Source organism: Motacilla alba, chromosome 4, assembly GCF_015832195.1.
Source record: "Motacilla alba alba isolate MOTALB_02 chromosome 4, Motacilla_alba_V1.0_pri, whole genome shotgun sequence".
Classification (NCBI taxonomy): Eukaryota; Metazoa; Chordata; class Aves; order Passeriformes; family Motacillidae; genus Motacilla; species Motacilla alba.
The window spans coordinates 21,552,241-21,577,499 of NC_052019.1; the positions used below are offsets into that span (position 1 = coordinate 21,552,241).

Consider the following 25,259-nt stretch of genomic DNA (forward strand, 5'->3'; position numbering starts at 1 on the left):
GCTGTGTTGGCATTTTGAGACAGTTAATGATCTGCTCTCCTGAAATTAAATAGTGCTTGTATTTTAAATCTTTCTCACCAAAATGGAAAACGACTAGACAAAAAAACATGCCATAGAAAAGGGTGGGGGAACGACATTGGATCATAAGCTTAATCTAAGTCAGTGTCACATTGTGACAATGTAAAAAGGGGAAACACCATACTGAGATGTACAGTCCTTCCTTCTACTCTTCACATCACTCACTTGAAAGAATAATAGTAAATTTCTTTCCCTTTCCTTTCTTGGTCAATAAAATATGCACTTTCATCTTCTTCAGCAAGCGTATACGCTCAAAATAATTGTCTTGCTTTCAAAACCTGAAGATTAAAAAAACTTTATATTTCCCTTAGATTAAGATTATCCCACTTTAACACAAGTTTAAGAATGATAAAATAAGGAATTTAATTTTAAATTAATTCATGAGGGGTTTTACCATGTCAACATAATCATGTGCTTTGCTTTACAGAGGCTGCTTTGGCACCGTAAGGGCTTGTGCTTTCTTCTTGGTTTTGATTTGTTTGTTTGTGTTGTTGTTGCTGTTGGTTGATTGGCGTTTTTTTAGCAATGTGTATATACATATGTATGCATACATATATAAATATGTGTGTATATGCATATATATTACATAGAGTAAATATTTGCAAATTTATAATTGTGCTAATAAACTTTGAGTTTAATTCAATTTTCTCATTATCAACATTCAATACTTCTGGCCAACTCCTTTCCCACACTCTTCATGCGGATATTGAAGAGGCTTCAGCAGACCTTCACACATTCATGTAAATTATATCTTCATGTTGTGCCATGACATATCCTTCATTCATTCTTACACTACTGATTAGTCCTTTCACACTTTCTTTCTACTTGTGGTTTATTCTAACTGTAGAAAATACAGCACACTTCCTGGTTGCACAGATTAAACTGAAACATTTTTTTACTCTCACCGTACTCCTCCTGTACACTCACAAAGTAGAAGTCAAAATCAGGTCCCTGATTATGCCAAGGTGTATACTTCGGCCACCTTCAGGGAAACCAGGGTTTCATAGCAAAGGACCACATTCAGCCTTCAGTTGCCTTTCATCTCTGAAAACTAGCAAGTACCAAAAAAGGAAATTACTCATTTTATTTAACCGTTTCTTGAGAGGAATGCAGACAACACCTATATTTTATCAGTCAGGTGTTCTGTCTGTATGGTTGATACAACATTGGTTACTAAAAATATACAGGTTACACCTTGCAGGAAAACAAAAAATATTCCTAATCTGCAACAAATCACTGATTCTCAAGCTTCCTTCCTTCCCACAAACACCAGTGCACTTCCATGGCACCACAGGTATCAATTTCTTTAAAGCTGTAATTTGAAGGATCAGTTCACGCTGCCCACTAACAACAGGGAGACTCAGTGCTAGGAAAGAGCAAGACCAGGCTTGAAATGATTTTGGAAAGCTAAGAAAGTAGTTCCAGTAAGGATCATAATTTAACTCACCAGACATTATAAAGAAACTAAAACTGCCAGCAAAGAACAACACATACAAAGGATAGTGGTGTGTGTGAAATACTGCCTTTCTTGATGCTGATGATTTAGGGCTCAAGGGAAACCTTGCATTCACAGTTTAAAACTCTGTCATGGAGCAAGACATCCCCATTGATCTTCACAAAGGAGCAAAAAGGTCTCCAATTTTGCTTTTAAGAAAATGACAAAAGACACTGAAGATTAGATGTATATTCAAAAGGAGTCAGAAAGGAGGCAACAAAAGAGGATGAAATTTTAATGGAAAGTACACAAATATGCATGAAAACATTTAATGAGAGATTTTAATTAATTTTAATTGCCACAAAAATGGTGGCAATCGAGAATAAAAAGTAAAGGAAGGGAAAGATGAAGCTCAGAAGAAGCACATTGTTAGTGGAAAAATAACCTTTTAAGGAAAAATACTAGGGTCATAATTCTCTAGATAGCTGAGGAACCCTCTGGAGGCTTTTCCTGCATGCAGTGCTTGTGCGGGCAGCACCACAACATGCACACAACCAAGGTTATAATGCTTGCATATTCTACCAAGCATGGCAATTTGGAAAGACAGATGTGCAATTATTGCATATCATTGAAAGACCAACTGCATTGCAGTAAGAAATTAAAAAAAATGCTGCTATTTGATAAACATGCTGCTATTTGAGAAAAATATACACGTCAGAAAACTGGAAATAGGAATTTGTTGTATTTCTGTTGCTGGGGTTAATTGATCTTAGTGGGCTTAGGTTTTTTGGGTTTTTTTTTGGTTGGGTTTTTAAACAACAATGAAAATCTCTGATTTTGAATCTCTGATTTTATTTTTGTTTAGATAGTGGGCCATTTTTAGACTGTCTTAATGTCTGATGAGTGTGTGGGTTTCTGCAGATAGAATTTGACAGTGAGTAAGGCCAGCAAATGAAAATTCCTGATTCTTGTTTAGTTGCTCTGTCTCATCTGAGCATCTTTGGAGATCTTAAGGAGATATTTCACAATTTTTAGTACAGTTGAAAACTGCCAGGTTTATTTCCACAGATCTTTGCTATAATTTTGTTTCAGAGATGACTTTATGCTTCTGAAATACATTCTTCCTCCTTTTTCTTCAGACCCTGTGTTCTATAATCCACTTTTTCGTTGTCATGTTAATATTTTTAGTGATATCTGAGTGCTTAGGAAATGATCCATCAGACATTGAGGTAACCACTGAGCTTGTATACCAGTTAATTTTGTATAAGTATGATACTACATAATATCCAGATTATAAAGTATTCAATGTGTCAATGATTAAGAAAACAGGTGAATCACTATGACACTGTTCACTGTACTTCATAAAAAACCCAAATTAAAGCCTCCTATATAATTCTAAAGACCTGAAATCTCGAAGAATCTTACACTGATCACAAAACCAACCCTTCCACTGCTAAATGTGCCATAGCATATCAGGAAAAAATAGTGGAGAAGGTGTAGCACTCAACAGCATGATAGAGTTCCTGTACTGCAGCAACGTTCTAAGGTCATGCATCTTACAAACCCTGCTATCTCCTGTGGATTTAGTTATTAACAGAAGTAAGTTTCTTTGGGTTTACCTGCCAGATATATGATGCACACTTCAGTGAGAGGAATTTTTCACCCTATTCCACAGTGGTGGCTTCAGAAGGAATTATTATTTCTGATTCATCTGTCTTGTAGAGACAAGTCAGAAACGCTAAAATGTACAGCTCTTTTGTCAGCTGAACAGATGTACTAAACACTTGTCACTTGCATATGTTAAATGAGCAACTATAAAGAGATAATTTCTCCTAATACATGTCAAAGCAGAAGAATTCTTTTTTTGTTCAGTAATTTCTTTGTGTGGTTTGATTGCTCTACACAGTTGTGAATTTCTAGCACTTATCATATATGGAAGAAAAATGACTAATGTGTTGCTACACCTTTTTGAATTCCAGGAACTGTTACACCTTTATTCTATCCTATCAAAATGCAGAGAGTTTATGACCCCAGAATGGAAAAATACTTGGTAAAATATTCCTGTAAAGTGCAAATGTTGAGGTTCCACAAAACCTTAAGTTAGAACTTCATTCCCTTTAATTTTTCTGGAATGGACATTCTTTGCAACAAGAGAACAATTGTCTTGCTAGACCACACTTCTTTCATTTTCCTAAAGATTTAACAGCCTTTAGAGGTCTTGTTGTCATTGGTGTTGCATTTTTACAAAAAGTGAAATGGAAAACTTTCTTCAAAAATAAAAAGAATATTTTCCATTTGATTCTAAAGAATAAAGATTAGTAGATTGTCACTGTTATCATAAAGAAATTAAAAATATTTTCATCCTGTGACATAAGTGACAATAAAAATGCGACAATAAAAAACTATAAAGATATTAAAGAACTATCCTTGAATTTCCATATATAAATGATTCTTTCATTCTATTATTTTACCTTAAATCCCTTGCAGGCTATTCTAATTCTTGGAGATGCACCATACAATGCTGAATCCTGACTTGGCTTTGTTCCTATTGAAATACAATAAGAATGAAAACTACATCATCCAAACTAAGATGCCCAAAATATGTGAAGATATTTAAATCCTGAAAATAATAATAGTAGTCTTGCTTGAACAAAGAAACAATATTGTCCATTTTGCAAGCATTCTTCAGAATTCTGGTAGAAAGAAAGGGAGTTCATCAGCCAGAGCTGTTATAAACAAACTGCAGCTCAGGTTAAGACATCCTTCAAGAAGAAATGCCTAACAGGCCAGCTCCTAGTGAAGCATTCAGTTAGTCAAAAAAGTATTAAAATAACTGATATTTGAGAGTCAAAATTCAATCTCATGTCCTGCTATCTTCAAGAAAAGAATCAAGCACTGGTAACACATTTCCAGTGTTCCACAGTCCTGCACAGGGTGTCTTCCTTACCTGCTGCAGGCTGATAGTTCCTACTCTCTTCCGGAAAAGTAAGAAACAAAGGTGCCTGTATATTTATCAAGATCTGTCTAAAAGAACAAAGAAAATATTAACAATGTTGGTGAATAATTAGAATTTGGGGCCCCAAATAAAACTGCAGACTCTTCATTCCCAGCCTGGGTGAGCAGACCTTCTATCTTCTTATAGCCATCAAAAAAATCAAAATAATAATAAATTTTAAAAACAGGTAAAAAAAAGAAAAGTATCCCAATCTTACTTGCCACCACCTACAGAAAAAAAATATGAAAAGACATTGAACAGGAAATTATTGCAAATCTCTGGACAAATACTGTAATATATTGTTTTCTTCTATTTCACCGACGAAGTTTCTATAATTTGTATAATGACTTCTCTCAGACCCATGAAAAAAAAACCAAAGCTGTACAAGATGTACTTGCAGTGTGACCTCAAACCTCTGTTTCCACACTAATCTGCACACAGATTTAAATCCCTGTACATGCATTTCTGAAATAATGGAAGAAGGCTGAAATCACCCGAGGAAACTTATGCTGTCTCATTTGGTTTTTTGCAGCATGAGGATTAATCTCTTTTCTGTGTAATGCCAGGAGCTAGCTGATTGCATTGCAGGAGGATTCCCCTCCTCTTCTTGCTCTCCTTCAAGAAAAAACTTCTTATGAAACACTGGAGATTGCCTATATCTAAAGGCTGGTCACAATGCATGAGTGTGCTGTGGGTTTTAGAACCTTTAGGTCATTAGTGAAATTTCTTGATCATTTAAAATTTAAGTCTGGATTTTTTTTTTCCTGTCTCTCAGAAAAAAAAGATCTTAAAATCTGTCTTGGCCAAACATGGCACACAATACCTCCCACAGTCAGCTCAGCATGTGATCCATTGGTAACCCACTTCATTTTCTTTCTCATCCCTGTTCCCATTATTGTGCTACTTTAGGTTAAGCAGCACTAGACTTTGCTTTACCATTTAGTGGCCAGTGTGGGACCTCTAGTGTGAGTGTCAGGGAAGATGAAGATTCTGTTTTAAATTAGGGGTTTTGTTTGTTTTGTAGGGTTTTTTGCAGCAGTAATTTTAGGATGTTGGATACAGTTGCATCAGGCCCCTTCCAGTTCTACAGCCCTGTGCTGAGGTACTTAAAAATCCCTAAGATTTAACTGGTTTAGGAACAGTAAAATGATTGCATTTGACTTGAACAGTACTCCTCCTTCTAGTGAGCAACTTTAGCATTACTGTACTGCTGAATTCACCTTTCAATATACATCATTACGGATTTTTCTGCCACTACCATCACCCCCACCTCCATGCCATGTGTTTTTGCATATTCTAGAACCCTAAGACTGAAATTTCTGGGTAAAGCCACAACGAAAAGAATTCTTAAAAAAAAAATCTACTTCTAAATATAAAGGCTACCCATTGATAAAATTACAAAGTTAAACACTGAGTGTAAAAAGCAAATAACTGTATAGTCCCAATTTCATAAGGTGAAAGGACTTAAAGAGCATAGCTGTCTGTCTCAAAACACTGTAAAGCCAGAGAAGTAACTTGCCATAATTAAGCCACAACAGTGAGTACTTGAAATAAGAATAAAAGGACAGTGCTAATTCCATTCCTAGTCCTAGCAGAGGTAAGTTCTGGTTAAAACGTCCTGGTTACAGCATCTGGACAAAAATCCCCACTGTGGCAAACTATGGAAAAGGAAGTAACTGCTTATACACATGCAACCCCAAATCGAAGCAAATTATTTGGGGTAGCATGTGTATAAGCTACCCCAAATATCTGCAATCACTCTGTGGTTACTTGGAACCTGGATTGTATAAAGGTGATGACTCAAAAGAACTTTAAATAAAATCAGTATTATTGATTTCAGCATATGGTTTCATTTGCACATTAATTCGAATAGAGACAGGTCTCACTAATCAGATTATAACATATAGTCAATTTGAATAGATGAGAGAAGACAACCAAATTCTAGTTTTAATCAAATAAGTCAACACTACATTGAAATATCTAATGCTTAGATGTTCTTTTTACAACATATACAAAGTAAAAGCAAACAACTTGGATACAGTTTTACATTTATTTTCATTGGGCTTAAGAGAAGGAAAAGGGACAAAATTAAATATAACAAGTACACAACCCATAAAGTACACTAAGTTCATCAATTCTTCACAAAAAATACTGGGAAACGGCCAAGTTATTTAACTTTGCAGAACAGCTGCCAGCATTCACAATACTCAGAAACATTAATACTATGAATGTCTCACAAAAGCTCAGAATACTTTTATTTGGGTTAAAAGAAAGCAAATTGCAAAAGCAGTTCAGAAAGGAAAGCTGTTCAAAACATCTTTGAGAAGCTTCAACCCAGCTCTGATGGCTATACCTTGATTTCAGTTTTAATCTAATCCTAAATAAGAGAAATTTGTTTACCAGCTAATTTTCAGTGCAACTTCATGAAGTTGGTGTGTTGCTTGAAGTATGCTCCACTGTTAATATCACCATGTCTGCTGTCCCAGATCCATGAAAAGAACTTAATCCACAAAGAGGATCTACAATCCCAATATCAGTTTTCTACCACTTTTGCGTGTGTGTGTTTTGTCTTTTTTGTTTTCCTTGTGTCTGTTGTTATGGGCGGTTTTAAAAAAGGCTTGGCAGCATAACAAAACCTTGAACTTTCAGCAGAGCTGAAAGCAGAGCTGTAGGGTAAAATACTTAACAGCTCAACCAGTGCAGAGAGTAGGAACTGGTTGTTGCAGGGTGCTGATAACCCAATTCTTGTATGTAGCAAAAGAGGGTCCTTGGTTCCAGGCTGATTCTGGGAAGGACAAATGGAGTTATTCTGCTTGTAATTCTGTCACTTTGATCAAGACTAGCAGAAGAGATGGGAAGAGCCATGTAAAATTAGCCATTTACATGTGGCAGAACCAGGGAGAAAATATTACAGCAGATGATCTTGATTCTTCTTGAGTAGAATCAGAATGTAGAGTGCAGCATAAGATGATGGCATAAAAGGCATTAAGCTGACAATCTGAGCTTGGGACACTTACCTGATCTCATGCTGGTGACTGAAAATCTGTGACATTTCTTAATCTTGATGCTAGAAAATAAATTTTCCAGTAAAACCACAAAAGAGTATCTATCTTTTTCTCCAAACTCAATTCTCTCTTTTGAAAATAATAAAAATAAAAAGTTTGCATGGTTCATAAAAGCATCTATTTCTTCTAATATCTTCATCCAAGTCCATTCCTTTTGACAAAGTTACTGTGCTGTTTTGAGAACTTTCTTTTCCTTTTATAATTTCAAGGTTTACTGTGTTGTATTTCTATTGAGAGATCTACTTTTCATTCTGTGAAGTTTACCTTCTGTGCTGACAGACCTCCAAAGGCAATAAAGCAACAGCTGCCACAGGAACTGGCTATCATTTGTATAGGAAACTCTCTCTCATCTGAAGCTGTCAGTCTGCTGTGAAAACATGACTGATTTCTCATCACTAAAACTATGAAATATAAATCTTCACATATCAAGTTTACAAAAAAAATTTATTTTTCCTTTAGAAATTCTTTCATTTTTCTTTTTAACCTACTCACCCAAGACTTCTCGTTTTTTTCTCTCATGCTTTTAAAATTCCTTTTAAGTCTGTTAATGATGCTTTTTTTCCTCACTGCTAGCTAAGTAAGCATTAAACTCACAGAAGAGTTCACACCTACATTTTGTAGCTACTACCTTTTTCATTTTATCTTGATATGTGCTAATATTTTTGTCTTTTTGAGCCAGGATGTATATAAAATACAAGTTTATTATCCTTACTACAACACCAAAGATGGTTTGCTGGAATACATATGAATCATTCAATTTCCATATGAGTCATCTTCTATTTTTCCAAAACTGTGCACCTGAACTTACATTCATGTTCTGTCATCTGCAGAATTCCTTCCCTTTTCCCATTGTCTCTGCCACTAAATTCAGAAGTAAACATATAAATCAGAGTGAGCAGTGAAGAAAGCCAGGACAATTTTCAAACACTTCTTTTCCATGACTGCTGGTCCTAAAGAGTTTTAGAGTGATAATATTTTATTAAAAAAGTCAAGGCTATATATATATATATATATATATATATATATATATATATATATATATATATGAATTATTTTCTTAACTCCACAGCACTAGGCAGGAAAAACATGGGCTGCATTCATATGGACGGTAAACAACACAGAAAAACTAGACTTCAATCTGAAATAAGATAATTTCTCTAAATACCACTAAGTAGCTGGAAGCTGCTGCAGGCAAACCGCTGTCTGCATCCAGGAAATATATCTGGTTTTCTGCTCAGTAAACCGTTTTTTAAAAAAGATGTTTTTAATTTTTAGCAAACATTAAAAAAAAAATAGAAAACCACATAGTATTGCAGGCTGTCCTGAAAAAAAAAAAAGTGAACATGATGTTGGATTCTTTTGCTAGTCTCAAGGAAGAGTATTCAGCAGAGTCAGTCAATACAACCAAAATTTGCATTTATAAAAACTACAAAAAGACTCCCATGCCCATGACAGGAGGTGATTCAACTAGCTGTCTGGCAGTAAAGGTTGTTTACCAGGTTTTGGATTCCTAATTAGGTGCCTAGCTCGCTAAGTAGCAGCTGGTCTTTAATTAGTTGAAAAATTATTATCACTAAAAGTTGCCATAAAAAGAAAGAGAACAATATAATTAAAGTGTTAGAATCCATATGGTGGGATATGTATCTTCACTTGTCAATAGCTGTTTTTCCTCTCTTTTCCACTCAGCATTAATAAGGAAAAACTGTTAATTTGCCAAAAAGTTCTCATTTTCTAATTTGAATTGAAAGTAACATGGAATTGGAAGAGTGCTGAAATACTGTACATAGTGTAATGTTTCTCTTTGACTGTGAAGTTATCCAAGAAGCTATTTTCCTAGGGGTGAGCTAGGATTGATGAGTCACCCTTGCCAGCACACCTAATCATGGTAGGACATCATTATCTCACCTTCATTCATTATTTATAAAGTAAAACTAGATGAAAACCGCTTTGCATGTAAGACTTAGCAAAACACAAATTTTTTTCCTGTGATGTATTAAATATGACCATAGCCTGAAAGCACATTACAATCTGCAACTGGAAATTTGCACTATAATTGCCTCAAAATTTTTTATACACCACTTTCTCTGGTGGTTTACAGACCTTCTCTGCACTTCAGGTTTATTTACCTAATGCATGTGGAAAAGCAATAGCTTGTTACTATAAATAATGTCTAGGCATATTTTTTTCTAAAATATTTTAAACACCTGTGCTATCTATTTTAATATTAGAGTATTACAGTTTTTATACTTGCTGTACTTACTGATTGTGTCAATGGGGAATGGAGTAGGATAATATTACTTAGTTTTGTAACAGCTGAATCACCTCCAGTTCAAAACCGGGCAGAATCATGTTGTCCATTAACCATCCATTTTGTGGTGGAGAAATTAAGTAGCTGGGACAGGTATTTCCTTGTAACAGTGGTGCAGCATTAAAGGAAAAGAAAAAAAAAAAAACCCAGAAAAAGAAAATACTAACTCTGTTTAGTGTCCAGATTAGCTATGGAAAATGCATAAATTCTACATTGCTCATATTAGCAGTGGATGAACTCCACTTATCTGCATCTGTTGTTATTGAAATAAGAGCAGAGAAATCTAGGAAATAATCTTCTGCAGTACAGGAGCAGTTTGCCAGTATTCCAAGTCTAGATAATCTTTCTTGGCTGAAGGTAAGATCAGGACATTCAGCATAAAAGAGGGGAACTTAAGTTTCCAAGTGACTCAATTACCCTGAACTATCTGTTAAGAGAGTTGAGAAAATATGTTTTAAAATAGCCTTTCACCATAAAATAAATTGATTCCTGGCAGTAACTACATACAGTGGAAACAACCATTTGTAACTTTACATAAGCCTTTCTTTAAGGTTATGAATTTGCAGACAAAGTAGAAAATATACGTCAGATAAGCAGCACAGAGCAACATGCATCAGCTTCAGCCCTTCACTGTAATGTCTTCCAAAAGCTAAGTCATTATTTTTTCCCTGCTGAAGTGGTCTTTTCTATCTGGATTGCTCCACATTCAGACCTCACTCATATAAGGTCACAGCAAGGCACTGCAAGAGATGAATGTGTTGTAAAGCAACTATGATAAAATAAAAAAATTGTATCGACATTCCATCTGCAAATACTTACCACCAGGTCTCCAAATTACATTGCAGGGATTAAGAAAAAAGGTTTAGCTAGGAATTCCATTCCATTTTCCCTTGACATTGATTTTAATAGGATGCTGGTAATTTTCTGTAAATTAAGATACAAATTTTTTTTGTTGTTGAACTTGAATTTAACACTTATATGTATATAAAAAATGTGATTTCACTTTGGTACATGATGCTGATACTGGACTTCCACTTAGATTTAAGGTTTGATCTGTGCCAATTTAAATTTTTGAAGAAATTAGCCTGAAAATGCAAACTTTTAGGTAACTACTTAAATATTTTTTCATTAAACTTTAAATATTAATTTCTAATTCAAAGACTACTGAAATAATGCTGTGTTCAACTACTGACTACTGATTAAACATTCTTCTATAATACCTTAAAACAGGACTTAACACTCCTGGAGAACTGAGACAAAATTCTTTTACAATGTTTCATGAACAATCACTGCTTTTTACAGGCAGGGGAATTTGTGTGGGGGTGGTGGTGTTTCAGTTAATATATTTAGTTCTTCTCCACTACTGCATTAATGATGGTCAACTTTTTTTCTATCTCCCTGTCACCCACAAATTAACAAAAATCTCTATGGCATGAAAAACATTGTTTGCAATCTTGACTCATTTTCTGGTGAAGAACTTCAAGAAACTATAAAAAGAAAGTGAAGGCATTTGTCTCTCATCTCTGCACTGCTGTTTTAAAAATATCACTACTAGTGTTTGAAACCCATAATGTTCCCACCAATGTTTTGGTAACTGAGGTGTGCGACCATTTCTCAGTCTGTGTAGAACAGAGAGGTCCTAATTTAATCTGACGCTAGAAATGTGTCAGTGGGATTGATGGAAACTCCCTCCCTGTAATTCTAGGAAGCATGGGTAGGGGGAGCCTGAAGAAAGGGAAAAATGGAGCCAGAGTAGCAAAGGTCAGCTTGGCATTCCTGGACAATGCAATCCACCTGAATTCAACAGCACACCTGCTATCAGCTTAACCAAAAGGCTTGGACAGCAGTTTCGAAATATATTTAATATACACAGGCACAGCAACTCACAGCAGCAGAAGGGGCATTACCATCAGAGAAAAAAATCATGAACTGCAAAGAGAAGTGCATGACTAAATATTTCCATTAAAAATGTACACATACAAGCACAAAAGTGTATGTGTCCCCAGTCTGCTAAACAACTGTTTTCTTCAAGTTTGTAGTAAACATACAGTAGGAGACTGCCATTTATTTACACTTACAGACAGCTTTGTTGTAGTCAGGACCCCATAAGTTTTCCTCAAATTAAGCTGAATTCATATTTATTTAACTTTTTCTCTACTTTAAAATTCATTTTTATTTGAATCTGCATGGAAAAATGTATCAAAATAAGGCATCTTAGCTGCCAGATTGCTGCATGGACCGAGATTCAACCTTCATGTAATTTCCAGGGCAGGTGATAAATGATGAGATGAAAAAAAGAGAACTGGTACAGAATTCTGATGAGCAAGCCCTTTCTAACTTCAATCACAAAAATGAAAACTCTATTTGATTTCCATGAAACAGACTGTATATTATAAGCAGCAGCTGGAAAAGAGCTTATTAAAAACATAACTGTCAAAAGATGACACTTATGGTATCTATTTTCTGTGAGGGCTGAGACTCCCTGACCCATCTCACTGAAAATTCTTTAAACTCAGTAAAGCTTACAAGAGAAGCAGGATTAAATACAAAATAACAGCAGTAAAATAATAAAGTGAGAAAATCTTTATTTCTTTAATCACAGTTATCAAATACAATAATAATAATAAGCCAGCACTCTGCACTGCTGAGTAGAGACTGGTACAAAAGGTTATAAAAAATAAAAAGAAAATTTTGATTCTCTAAATCAAATCTCTGCCTAGTGAAACTGATATTTAATTTTCTGGAAAATCAGCCCTTAAATCATATTTAAAATTGGAAAAATAAAAATTCTGCTTGGTAGAGTCCCTCAATATAATTTGAAGAATCTATAAAACTTAATGTTTGTACTTCATAATTTCACTAGATATTACAAGTGTGGACAACTTTTCTCTTGGTAAGTAATCACAAAGACCATCTGCAAGACTTTTAGATATTAAGAACAGAATCAGTTCAGAGATGCATATTTGTAAAACAGTCTAATACATATCAGTTGAAAATCCTGCAATCTATTATTCACTAGACTGGTTTGGTGTGGAAAAACAAACAAAAAAACAAACAAAAAGAACCTACTTGATCTCTTTTCTCTGTAGAATTTTTTCATTGTTTCTGGGTTTTATGCCTCAATGAGGTGAGATGCCTGGTAGATTTTTCCCTCACAGCTTCAAGTTAATGCAAAGCTGAGAGATCCAGAGACCACAAGGGGCAAAAATAAGCAACCTATAATAGCTTGCTTACATTATTCAGCATGTGGTATATAAGCACACATTATTTACAAGATTCATTTTACATGCACATTAATTATGGAAAATTAGAGACACCAAGAGAGAGTCATTAAGCGTCGATTAGACACTAAGAACAAGAATGCTGGCAGTGCTAGTAATGAGAAACCTAGATTACTTCCAAAGGGAAGGCAGTTCATTAATATTTTGCTTCTCAACAGTTCAATTATACCATGCCTAATGTGCTGGACATTAGCCTTTGGGGGCCTGAATCAAACTGTAGATCAGAGTGAGATGATCTTACTTGTTTCTTGAAGATGCAGATGCAGCTTCCTGGGGAACTTTTATTGCTGTCAAACCAGTTGATCGATCACCTTATTCTGAAACCTCTTTAAAGCAACACAACTCCTTCACCTGTAAATGTTTAGGGCAACACCAAATAAACTGATGAGAAATTCTTCTCTTCCACCAGAAACTGGAGCTCCACAACTTAAAATAAAGTGGAAACAAATATCAGGGAACACAAGAACAAGCATTTGGTCTTAAAAAGGAACATAAAAAGTGGCAACATGTCTCTTTCCTCAATTGTGTAAAATGTCTGGCATGCTGAATGGGAGAGGTGTCAGCCTTCATGGGAAAGCTTTCTCATGGTTCCGTTACTTGTCCATTGAGTTAACTGATTGTGAAACAAATTAAAAAATACTTTTAAAATATAAATCCAGTTTGTTTCTAGAAATCCATGGCAAAAAGTTCTGATTCAGGGAAAGAAAACAGTTTCTAGTCTACACATTAGTTCAAAAGTTGTTACTGAAAGCAGACGGTGATGTGAACTCTAGCTTTTTCATAAACTACAGTTATTGTCTGAAAATGGAATATATAAATAGCAATGTTCATGAGACATTTTTTTACTCAGAATAAAGCCTATATAATTTTGCTTGCATTCAGAATTCTTACTCCTGTTGGCCTACTAGACATTTTATCTTGGTAATAAAAGTATAGTGGGAGAAAGTAAGTAATTTTTTAAATCCAAGTAGCATATAAACTGGCCTTCTGTTTAAGACCTAATCATAAATACAGCTACATTCTTTCACTGTGCAATTTCTTTTCACAGTTCATTAATTGCAAAGAGATATCTTGAAGGGTGAGTTTACAATTTTATAATAGGGTCCTGTAAGGCCACGAGGGAAGGATCCACTTTTATGTGTTCATCTCACTAATGATACATTAGGGAATAGAAAAGTGACTATCAAAAGCTAAAGCTGAAAATATTAATAAAAAGAGGCAACATACACCATACTGTACTTTTGGAAGCAACAGACTTGTCTTCAATTTTTTACTACTTATTTTTCATCTCTGAACAGCTGACAACAGGCCAGGATAAAGATTCTCTTCATAATAACAAGGAGCATGAGTGCACCAGAAAAAAAATTTGACCACTCTTTATTTAACCTTTTTTTTTTTTTTAATTAAAGGTATTGAAAATGGAAGTCTTAGGGTGAAATAAGGTACATACAACATTTCTTATCTATTCATTGCTTTGGCTTAGTGCAATCAGGAAAAAAAAAAAGAGTGCTGTACCTGCTTAAAAAGCCCAAACAAAAACTTGAAAGTAAAATTTGAATGCATAATGTTAGTTGATTTGTGAAATATCTTTGAATCACTTTTTAATTGTAATTAAAGTTTTAGTATGAAAACCAAAGTGATGTAAGAGCATCACCAAAAAAGGTTACCAACAGGTAACACATGGCATGATTTAACATTTTCTGGTTTGTTACACACCTTCAAACATGCCAGGTTATGTCTCCCAGAGATCCAACATCTGGCTGTATGACATGCCTGATTTGCCAAAAAAACGAAACCTCCAGTATCTGTGAGGACGGAGGTTCTATTTAAGGTAAACATGCAAAAGGAGATTTCAACACTGTTACAGTTAATGAAAATCTGGACAAAAAACTTTGTCCAATTAAAACATGGATGGTCATTTCAGAAATTTCATATCAAAAAAAGAAATTAGGTTAGATCCACAAAAAAATAAATATCTATTTGGCTATAGACTTCATTAGTCTCTCTCAAAAAGTCCAAAGTGACAATAAACCCACAAACTGTAAGAAAACCTACTTACTAATAAGATATGCTTTTGATGTGGCTCAGGAGTGCAAGTCTCAGGTACAGGTCAGAGCACTTGCTCAAAAGTGGAAAATCACTATGTTCTTTATAGAACTACAGTGTCCACAGGCTGGAAGAGAATTATACAAAGTCCTAAATTTGACTACCTTGAACTGCCTCAGGATATCTACAATAACTGAAATAAAAATTTGATGAAAGCATGTAGACAACATTCACCTTTGAGGTCCTCAACAAGACACAGGTGCAACATCTTGCCATTGAATTGTGGTCTCAAGTCAAGTAGTTTGAAACATTTGCTTGATCACCATAACCCACCTGATGGAAAAAGAATTATTCTAAGGGCAAATAGCATCCATCTACCGCAAAACTGATTTGAATTTCAGCTTGGGTGTCCTCCCTCTGTTTTATTAAATGGCTCTCAAAAATAATTCAATAAAGGAAGCTTTTGCAAACATGGTAAAGAGGAAGGTTATTTGTTGTAGGTGTTTTGTGGTTTTATTTTTTTCTTGTAATAGAATTTTCAAGATTAATTTATGGCTTTACATTTTGAATTCTAAGCTAGTATCTTTTCTTGAAACCCAGGAACTCTGGAGAAAGAGGAGATGGCTGCAAGAGACTCAACTTGAGATAAATTAACACTAACTGCAGAAATATCAGATTTTCTGTAACTAATTTCTCATCATTCTCTGTAACCAATCAAGGTCACATTATTTAAGTAAACAACACATTCAGGGCTGTTGAATCTCAATAGCAATATTTTATATTACTATATTATTATTTATAATACTGTCACGTTATTTTTACAAACCCCAAGAGTACATGGTCAATAACGTAAACTTGCATTTTTTATCAATTCAGTCATAGGTGGAAAACATTTTAATTTTTTTCATAACTGACATTAAAAAAGATCAATAATCATCACAAAATATGCATTTATCCCAGAAATACTCTTCAGAGAGAACTAAACAAGTTAATGCTGCTATGATATAGCCAGCATTAAAGAAAGCAAGAAAGGTAATTTAATTAAATACAAAGTCATTTAAAAAAAAATACCTTTATTAACTTTTTTGTATCAAGATTTATGTTTTGAGAAATAAACTTTCTAAATTGGACTTGGTTACTAATACAGAAAATCCATAGAAAGCTCAAGCTAGTGAGAACTTTTCTCTAAAACCTGGAAGGAAAAAACCAGTGAAAACACATTTGCTATTTAATGAGTAAACCCAGAAACTTTCTTAAACTAATAGTCAGATTTATTGCTATTTTAGAGATGCTTTATATATAGTTTTCTGTGTTCTAGTTCTTAAAACAGATCCTATGCAAACATTTTCAAAACTCCTTTACCTGTCCAAGCTGCACTATATGAAAACAAGAAGTGACAGAAAGGGAACCAATCCTACTGTCTCCAGGTTATGGACAAAGTGTAGTCTTGTTCTACTCAGTGATTTAATCAAGACTCAAAGACACATTCTCCTACATCAAAGTTCTGTAATCTCTCATGAAACCTGATTTCCTCTGGAAGAAAAGCCTGTAAAGATTCTCATGTGAAAAATGTTCTACCTGTAACAGCCTGGGAAGACCACAGAATTGTTATATGCAGTTTAAAATATTTATCATCTAATGAGCTTTAACAGTCCCAATATGTAGAATGAATGAGTAAACAGTGGGAAAAAGAGACAATATGAAAGAAAATGTAAGTGCTGGACACAATAAACACAATAAATAAATAAAGGCTAATGGCTACAATCTATATGAAGAAATGATATTTCAATCATGCTGTAATTTAAATAGATATATAAAGCCAATATAGTCAAATACAAAGAAATTATCTGCTTTTAAATGAAACATATTGTAAATGTGGATGGGGAGAAAACAATGTAATAAAACTCATACATAGAGCAAACCTCAACCTATTAGTTCCAAAACTGTCTGCAGTACTGGACAAACCAATGTAATTAAATTCTGAAAGAAAACACTTTATGTAGCCAAAGGTATAATTTGCAAGAAGCTGTGCTATTACCAGGCACAAGCAATTATTATAGGATCATTAAGGAACTGAACTAAAATAATTTAAAAAGGCAAAGAGTGTACATTTGCTTTAGTTTGCCTTTTGATTGATGAGGAATACAAATGTAAGCATGAAGAAGATTTTCAGAGGCATTTATAAGAATGGGTTACAGAACTTTGGAATACCTATTGGCCAACATCTCTCTCTCTCTCTCTTTCTCTCAGTTACTTCAGTGAAATCCCTTTCTTTATGGTGGCACTGAGAACAGCTTTAAGAGGAATTAAAAAAAAAGGTTAAGGCAACCCTGACATGATGGTCTTGACCGTAATGCACGTACTATCTGCAAACAGAGGCAAAAAAAATATTCAGAGATGTCACGGGATCTAACCAGAAATGGCTAGAGTTTGAACCATACATTAGACCAGAGTGGGAGTGTGTATATAAGATACCTTAAAGTTTAGGATATTCCAGAGTCTAAGACACAGAACAGGGTCTAGAGCAAAAAGAGGCAGAGCTCAAGAAAGATAAGGTAGACTAAGCAAAATTCTGAACTGCAGTGAAAGTACAGGTAAGCAGGAAGATACAGTTGTCTATTTGGTATTAACATCCACACCCTCCTTCCTCATCAGTACAACAGATCATAAGGAATTTCTAGTGAAAAATGAGTGGCAAAGCATAACAGGAATATTCTCAAAGAAATTTCAGCAAAGACAATAATTAAACCATTAAGCTACAGCAGTGATAAGAGTTAAAATAGCAGGATTTTTTCCCCCTTAACTGAGCTGCAGATGGATCCCATTTTCAATGGAGTCTCAAGTAAAGCAAAGTGTAATCTCCAAACTGACTGTGAACCACTGAAAAAAATTTGTGAGGTTTTCTGCCTTTCTACATAGAACAGTCTAACCCCAAGAAACAGTGAGTTTGACAAATACACCATTTTTTGACAGCACAGAGAATCTCTCCAGTGGTTCAGAAGCAGGAATACTGTATTGGAGAATTCTGACTCTTCCCAGGCAATCTTGCCACAATAGGCTCAGCTTTGCGAGCTAGTACATATTTTTGCAAACAACTGAAATTGGAATACATTCAATCTGTCTATCAAGGTAGTCTGTTTCTACCTCACCCATATATAGTTCAGCTTTCCCAGTGTAACTTACTGAATTCACAAATTTCTCTTAAGTAGCCCAAATCAAAATAATTTTTAGAGCATTCTATGCTCCAAAGAGGGACTCAAGTCAGTACTTTTTTTTCTTTTTTTTTTTAGTTTCCATTTGGACTTAAGCAGAACTGAAGCTATTCTAGTTCAAATTCAAGCAAAGTCTGATAGCTGACTCTCCCACTGAAACAGACTGTACTGGAAAACAGGATATAAATATCAGAGGTGACATGACAGAGTGGGCCTATAACAAAGTGTCATAGCCAGTGAGAGATGCACCCCTTACTTCCTTACTACTGCCAGGTACCAACCCCAACCCCAGCAGAGCAAGTAAATTTTTTCTTAAGACTTCTTAATCTGGAATTTGAGCTGTGGAGATGGTGGAAACCTGGCAGCACTCATAGGAACACAAACTGTGCCAGCATTGTATCAGGGGAGAGCAAAATCATAGCAGTGAGATAAAATTCCTGTAACTTTTACTCTCAGCTAAACCCTGTATTGCCAGAGCAGTCTAAAACTACCCCCAATACATGACAGCAAAAGGCACCCCAGGGGTGCCTCTGGCAGACAGAGCTGGAGGCATCCTAACAACTTGCCTTAGGCAGAACAGCCCAGAGCTCTTCCCAAGGAAGAAACAAAAATCAATGATACGGCCAAGCCTTCCCCATTAACTGAAGAAATCTTTGGGGATATCCTTTCCCCACTGGACAGATTCTCGGATAACATTTGCAAAACCTTTTAATGCAAAAACTGCATCTCAACCCCAGTAACACAGTAAAGGCAAGGTCTGCATGAATACACTCTATAGATCCCAGCTGGTGAAACTGATCCCACACTAAGGCAGTCTCTGCTGAGGCACAAAACCTATTAGTCAAACTGCTCTTTTGAACTGGCATCCCAAAATAGTACCTCAGAAAAGAGATGTGTTTTGAAGAAAAATTCTAAAATAGCAGACAATATCCAGCTCAAGTAAAGAAAAGAATTCTTCTTGGGTTTTCACTTGCTTCCCTCACCCATCCTAATAAATGTGAAAAAAACCCACACACAAACAGAACACGGGCATTATATTAACAACAAAAACAATGGTTACATGTCAACTTTACACCTATCTATCATGATTATAAAAGTTTAACAAGGCAATGATGAACCTGAGATTTACTAAGATTTATTAAGATATTAATCTTAGTCTTCTAACTGTTATAGGCCCATACATAAAATACCAGTCTCCCATTTAACTTCATTTGGCAGATGAGAAAGTAAGCTCTTACCAGTTTATTCAACAGCTTTCATATGGGCAGACGCAGATTATTATTATTTTAACATTCTTACTGCTTTTTTTTCTGAAAAAATTTATCACCTAGTTCTGAGAAATAACATTTATTCCATTGTAATTCTCTAAAAATTACACTTTACCAGTCCTCAACACGGCACAGGAACAACAAAAATCAGCAGTCATTAAGATATTGCAACAAACCACATTTATTCTGCAGGTCTTAGATCAGTCCGAAAAGTGTAGTGCAACAATAATGTGTCGGATGTTTTGTTAAAACTTTGATACCTATTTAAAATAATTAATTGCAAATTCAATTTCTACTTCCCCAAATAAACTTTACTTGTGTTAACACTGTCATCATTCAGTGTGCCTCTGTGAATGTGCACATAAATATGTTTGTGTATGAATACATACAACGCCAAATTTAAACACATTTAATTAAACACCTTCTTGATTTTTATGGCCTGTTAGCAGCAGTTATACAGATATTTTACCTGTGACATGGTTTTGAAATAGAACAAATGTTTCTGTAGTCCTCAGAACCAATAAAAATACACAAACAATTTTCTTCATGGATATATTCACTCCAATGCACAAAACCCTTCCACTGCTCCATTTATTCCATTAGTGTAGTGGCTTAGACGATGCATGAAGCATCATTTCAGCAGTGAAGTGAATGTCATTCTTAAGGTCCCAATAAAAAGATAAACAATATAAGAACCGTAACTCAATACTGAGAAATATCTACAAATAAAAGTACAACTGTAAATAGTACATTCATGTCCAGCCTGACAGAAAATAAAGCAATTTCTCCTGCTGGGATTGGTCCCCAGTTCAAATCAGCATTTAAGAATGTGTTTATTAACATTAAGCACCAGCTTTAATCAATAAAATTTGAGTTCAGGCTGATACGCTTCCTTGAAGCAGAGCCTCAATGATTAGAAGAGGCTCAGTTACAAAGTGAAGGTAGCAAAACAGTCAATAGCGCACTGGGAAAATTAAAAGCAACAAACTTGTTTCAGTTTTAACAACTGGTCAAATAAAGTAGGTGTGAAGTCTAAAAGACTAGATTTGCTTTGTCCAGAGTACATTCCAGAGTAATAAATACTACTATAAAATATTTGAGTTTGATCTCATTTTCTCTGTGCTTCCTAGCAAAGTTGCTAGATACATTATTTGAGTCACTTGTCTAATTTCTTCAATCAAACAAATTATTTTTCCAATTAAGCTGCTCAATGTAATCAAGAATAGAAGCTAATGATGTGAGAAATGTAAGGGCACCTGTGACTACCAAAAACAGAAGAGGGAGTAAGTGAGCTTTCTGCTTCTGTGCTTCCTCTCTCCTACTCTAAGAGATCTGGCCAATTCCAATCCAAGACTAAAGGCATCAGAAAGTTCTTAAAAGGCTGGTGAAAATCTGTGGCAGTGTGACTAGTCAGGCCACAAAAGGGACAGCAGCAAAAACAAGCAGATGCCTTTATTAATGACTCCCTTGAAGCAAAGTGCCTTGTGAGCTCATGAGAGCTCAGGTCTGTCAGTCCTACTGTTTAACCAGACAGCATCTACAACACCTGAAAGCAGCCTGAGCACAGCAGTGCCTTCTGCCCATCCTGGTGCTATGGAACGAAGTCAAATCAGCAGTCTCAAGGGATAAGTGAAGATAAAATCTAAAAAACAACTGAAAATAATTTCATTCCTTGAATAGGTTTTGTTTTGAAAAGCAATGCTGAATTTTAAATTTAAGGAACTCTAGGCCTAAAAATCAAAGTAGTTGTACTGTGCTACATCACTATCTTCAGGAACTGCTACCAACATACTCATAAGGCAGCAAATGAGGCTGTTCTCTCAACCCTGGGACCAGCCTTCATACTCAGAACCACAGTAGGAAAAGTTGTAGGACAAGCATTTGCTAGTCCTTGCAAACTATTACCTTTGTTCTCATGGGAAAGAGAGGGGTAAATCTCTTCCTCCATTTAGGATTTGGCACTTCTTAACACTTGTTGTGTTGGTACCATTCTGATTTGTTTGTGTGGGCACCATTTTTTCTTAAAGGAATTAATTTCTTGTTTAAATACTAAATATTTATGAGAGGTCAGCAACTTTGTTAGCACCAAGCAAGCTCTATCCAAAGAGCAATAGAAAAGCCTGCCTTTGTCACCCTGAGCTGAGCAAGGCCTGTTTAGAAAAGTACTTCAGCCCACTGAGATAGTGCTATTCTTCCAATTCACATACCCATTAGACGTTGCTTTGAGGACTTTTTTCCCCTCCTCAATAATCTCATTACTTAGATGCAATAATCAGATGTACACCCTAGAGACACAGTTTCAAGAAACAAGAATTAATACATTGTCTCATCTACTACATTTCTCTCCCTTTTGATTCCTTCACACGATGCCTTGGCAGAGGACAATTCTATGGAAGCAAATACTAATTTTCTCCTTAAAAAACCCCCCACTAATTAAAAAAAACAAACCAACAAAACCAACAAAAATCAATTTCAAATCAGATGTCACTAATTTTTATAGTGTTATACAATTAGGAACATTGCAGGCCAATAGCATGAATTTCAGAGTATATCTTGTCTTTTAAAAATATCTCTCCATAATTTACAAGGTGGTAGAGAGTATTTACAGCAAAAGCTTTTGACAGTCCTTAGAATCCTTGTATCAAACAAAATCTGAAACAAACAACAACAAAATAGACAAAACCCTGGTGTCCTTGCACTGCACAGAAAAACTTCCAAACTTCAGGAGTTTTACATAATCAGTTCTCCCAGTTCAGTCGAAAATTATAACATGGGGTATATACATATACAAAATCAATAGCTGCATATAAACAAATTATATTTCCTTATTTCCTCTGCACTGTACAAACTACATACATCAAAACAGACTACTTTTGAACAGAAAATACACACAAAAAATATATATATACATATCTAACACAAGAATATACATACAAGTATTGCACTTCAGGCTTAGGAAATCAGCTGGAGGTTTCATGAAGTGCTCTGTTCTTCTGCAGCACTGTATTTAGTTCCTGAATCACATCTGATGGCAATTTACTATCTAGTTCCAAAGTAGTTTTGTTTGGTTTGGTTTTATTTTTCTTCAGTGTCTTATGTGGTATTTGGTGTAATTCGGTCATCGCAGAGCCTGAATCATCCTCAGAAATCAAATTTCGATGTGTTTTTGCATGATTTCGCCCTTTCTCCTCCTTTCTTTCCAAACATTGTGCCACAATAGATGCTTTTTCTTTCAAGTTTTTTCTTTCTTCCAGAAGTTCATTATCATGATGTTCACCAAATCTTGATTTTCCAGCTTGTAGTTCTATATTCTTACCAAACAAGCAAAGAGAAATAAGTACATTCACACCATATTAAAAAAATGTTTAGATTGCAATTTTTGCTCATTAGTATCACGTAAGTTTTAAAGAAAAAAAATTATTTTACTCAAGTGCTCAGACAGCAAAGTCTTAAATTACAATTGTCATATTATTATTCAGTTATCATTTTTTGTGAGCAAATTCTCAATCAGCTATACTTCTGAAATAAATTTGCATAAATCATGCACCATGCCAATGAAGACATGAAGATTTATTTTCGTATAATCACAATTTGATTTTTCATTCTATCACAGTAGACAAATTTTAGCGTGTTACAGCAGATCCCTATACTCTTAAAGACTCTCAAAAAATTGTTTGCTGAAATTAATACAACTGTGTGTATTACAGTTTTGATAATACAATGATTGAGCAACATCAATAGATGAGAGATAATTTTAAACAATCACATAAAAATTTTCAGCAGCTGTTAAATACTAACTGATATGTTATAAAGACTGGCTTCTTCCATTTTCATATAGGTGGGCTGTTTTCAAGTTCTTAAGCTGTAGAAAATTAAAGGTAAACCAGATGCTGCATCTAAATTTGCATTATTGTATTCTGGCTACTCAGGTGGTGCAGCAGTAGGTAGAACAGTCCTTTTGTGAAAAACCCTGGTAGTTCTAAAGGAAAATTAGGTGCTGGAATAATTTTTTCATGAATACTTTTTTCATGTGTGCCATCTTTCTTGACAACCAGAAGGCAGAGAAAGCTGAGGGAGACTTTGGGTCTTTTTGTATTTCCTGTGTGGAACTTGTTCTGTTTGACTTGTTCAGTTGCATTTTTTTATGGAGTTATTCATCCACAGCATATGAGCAACTTGTTCCTTGGAATCTTAATACCTCCTATATGTTAAAACAAACATTATATATATATATACAGAATTATAGAATGGTTTGGGCCTTTCTTGTATGACTTATTCTAAGTCAGTATGCTATTTGATTGCTTGAAAGAAAAGGTTTTTCCTCATTCCTCAGGCTTCTTGTATTTTGAAATAAAATCAAATACTTACTGCAGATACACAGCAATATATTTCTATTTCAATTAAATAATTCTATATGAGAAATATGCATATTTCAAATGCACTATCCACATGTGCAACAAGTGGTATAGAAAAAACCAAAATGTTTTGGTTTTATTTGTTATTAGTATTCTCAATTATTGAGCCTTTCAAACCTTTGGTATTACACATTTATCTCACTAACACACAATAAAACTGCTTCCAATGATAAGGAAAAATCAGACATTCAATATAGACATTTTAGCAAAAAATATTAATATTAAACTCAGTTTCGGGGTATCTTTGAGCTTATAGTGATTTCGGTTTTTCTCCCCACCCCATCATCTTTCTCTCACAAAGATAATATTTTTTTCACTGTTCAGAAAAATTTTAGTTTCTTTTCCTGCCTGTATAAATTGATGACATTTCTCCTACAAGTTTACACATTGATCTGTAAATAGACTTCCATTTTCCATAAACCAGCATATTTCAGAAAATGTTTGTTCCTGGTATTACTTTCTAATGCTTTAAAACTAAGATATTCTTGCATGTTGGAAGAGTACTCAAATTCATGGAAAAGACTGAAGGCATAGTCTCCCAATGGTACCTTTTTTTTTAACAGACTCCACTGGGGTATAATATTTCTTCTTAATAAACCATATCATAGATATACTTTCTACCACTATTTTACTGTTCATTCCAGTTTTAGCTTTCCATATAAAAAAATTAGTTTTTATTTTTCATTATGTATTGTGTTAACCTTCCTAAAGTGTGCAAATACCTTTTTCATAAAAATTCTCTAGATTTAATCATGGAATAAATAATGAAGATTTCTGATTTTAAGTTTAAATGCAGTCCTCCTCCAAGTTGCAGTGTACAAAACATTAAAGTCCTCCCTAACAAAGCAAATTATCCAGAAAAAAAAGATACATACAGTTCTGTAAGGCATTAAGGATTTTTAATAATGAAGCTCAGAATCCAATAAAACTTTTATCCTAGAATGTTTGAATTTGTAGCCATCTCCAAGAATGTACTTAGAGGTTTCAAGTGTACTTGCATAAAGAACAGGTAAGAGACACACCTAAGGGTTATGAAGTTTTTTGACTGACAAGACCTGATTACTTTCATCAAAGTTTGAAAATACAAGCATCAGAAAGAACTTATTAAAAATTGCAAAAATACTTTCTGAGAGAAGGTTAAAAAAGACAAAATACA

At 34.7% G+C, this 25,259-nt stretch overlaps 1 protein-coding gene across 3 annotated transcripts in view; it reads right to left on the reverse strand.

Moving 5' to 3' along the window:
- Window positions 1-14,518: 14,518 nt before the first annotated feature.
- Window positions 14,519-25,259, reverse strand: part of ARAP2 (ArfGAP with RhoGAP domain, ankyrin repeat and PH domain 2) — a 123,096-nt gene continuing 112,355 nt past the window's right edge. For all 3 annotated transcript variants that reach the window (XM_038135019.1, XM_038135018.1, XM_038135020.1), the window contains exon 33: window positions 14,519-22,999. In XM_038135019.1, coding sequence (XP_037990947.1) covers window positions 22,649-22,999 — 351 coding nt within the window. In that variant the 3' untranslated portion in view covers window positions 14,519-22,648. The remainder of the gene's footprint in view (window positions 23,000-25,259) is intronic.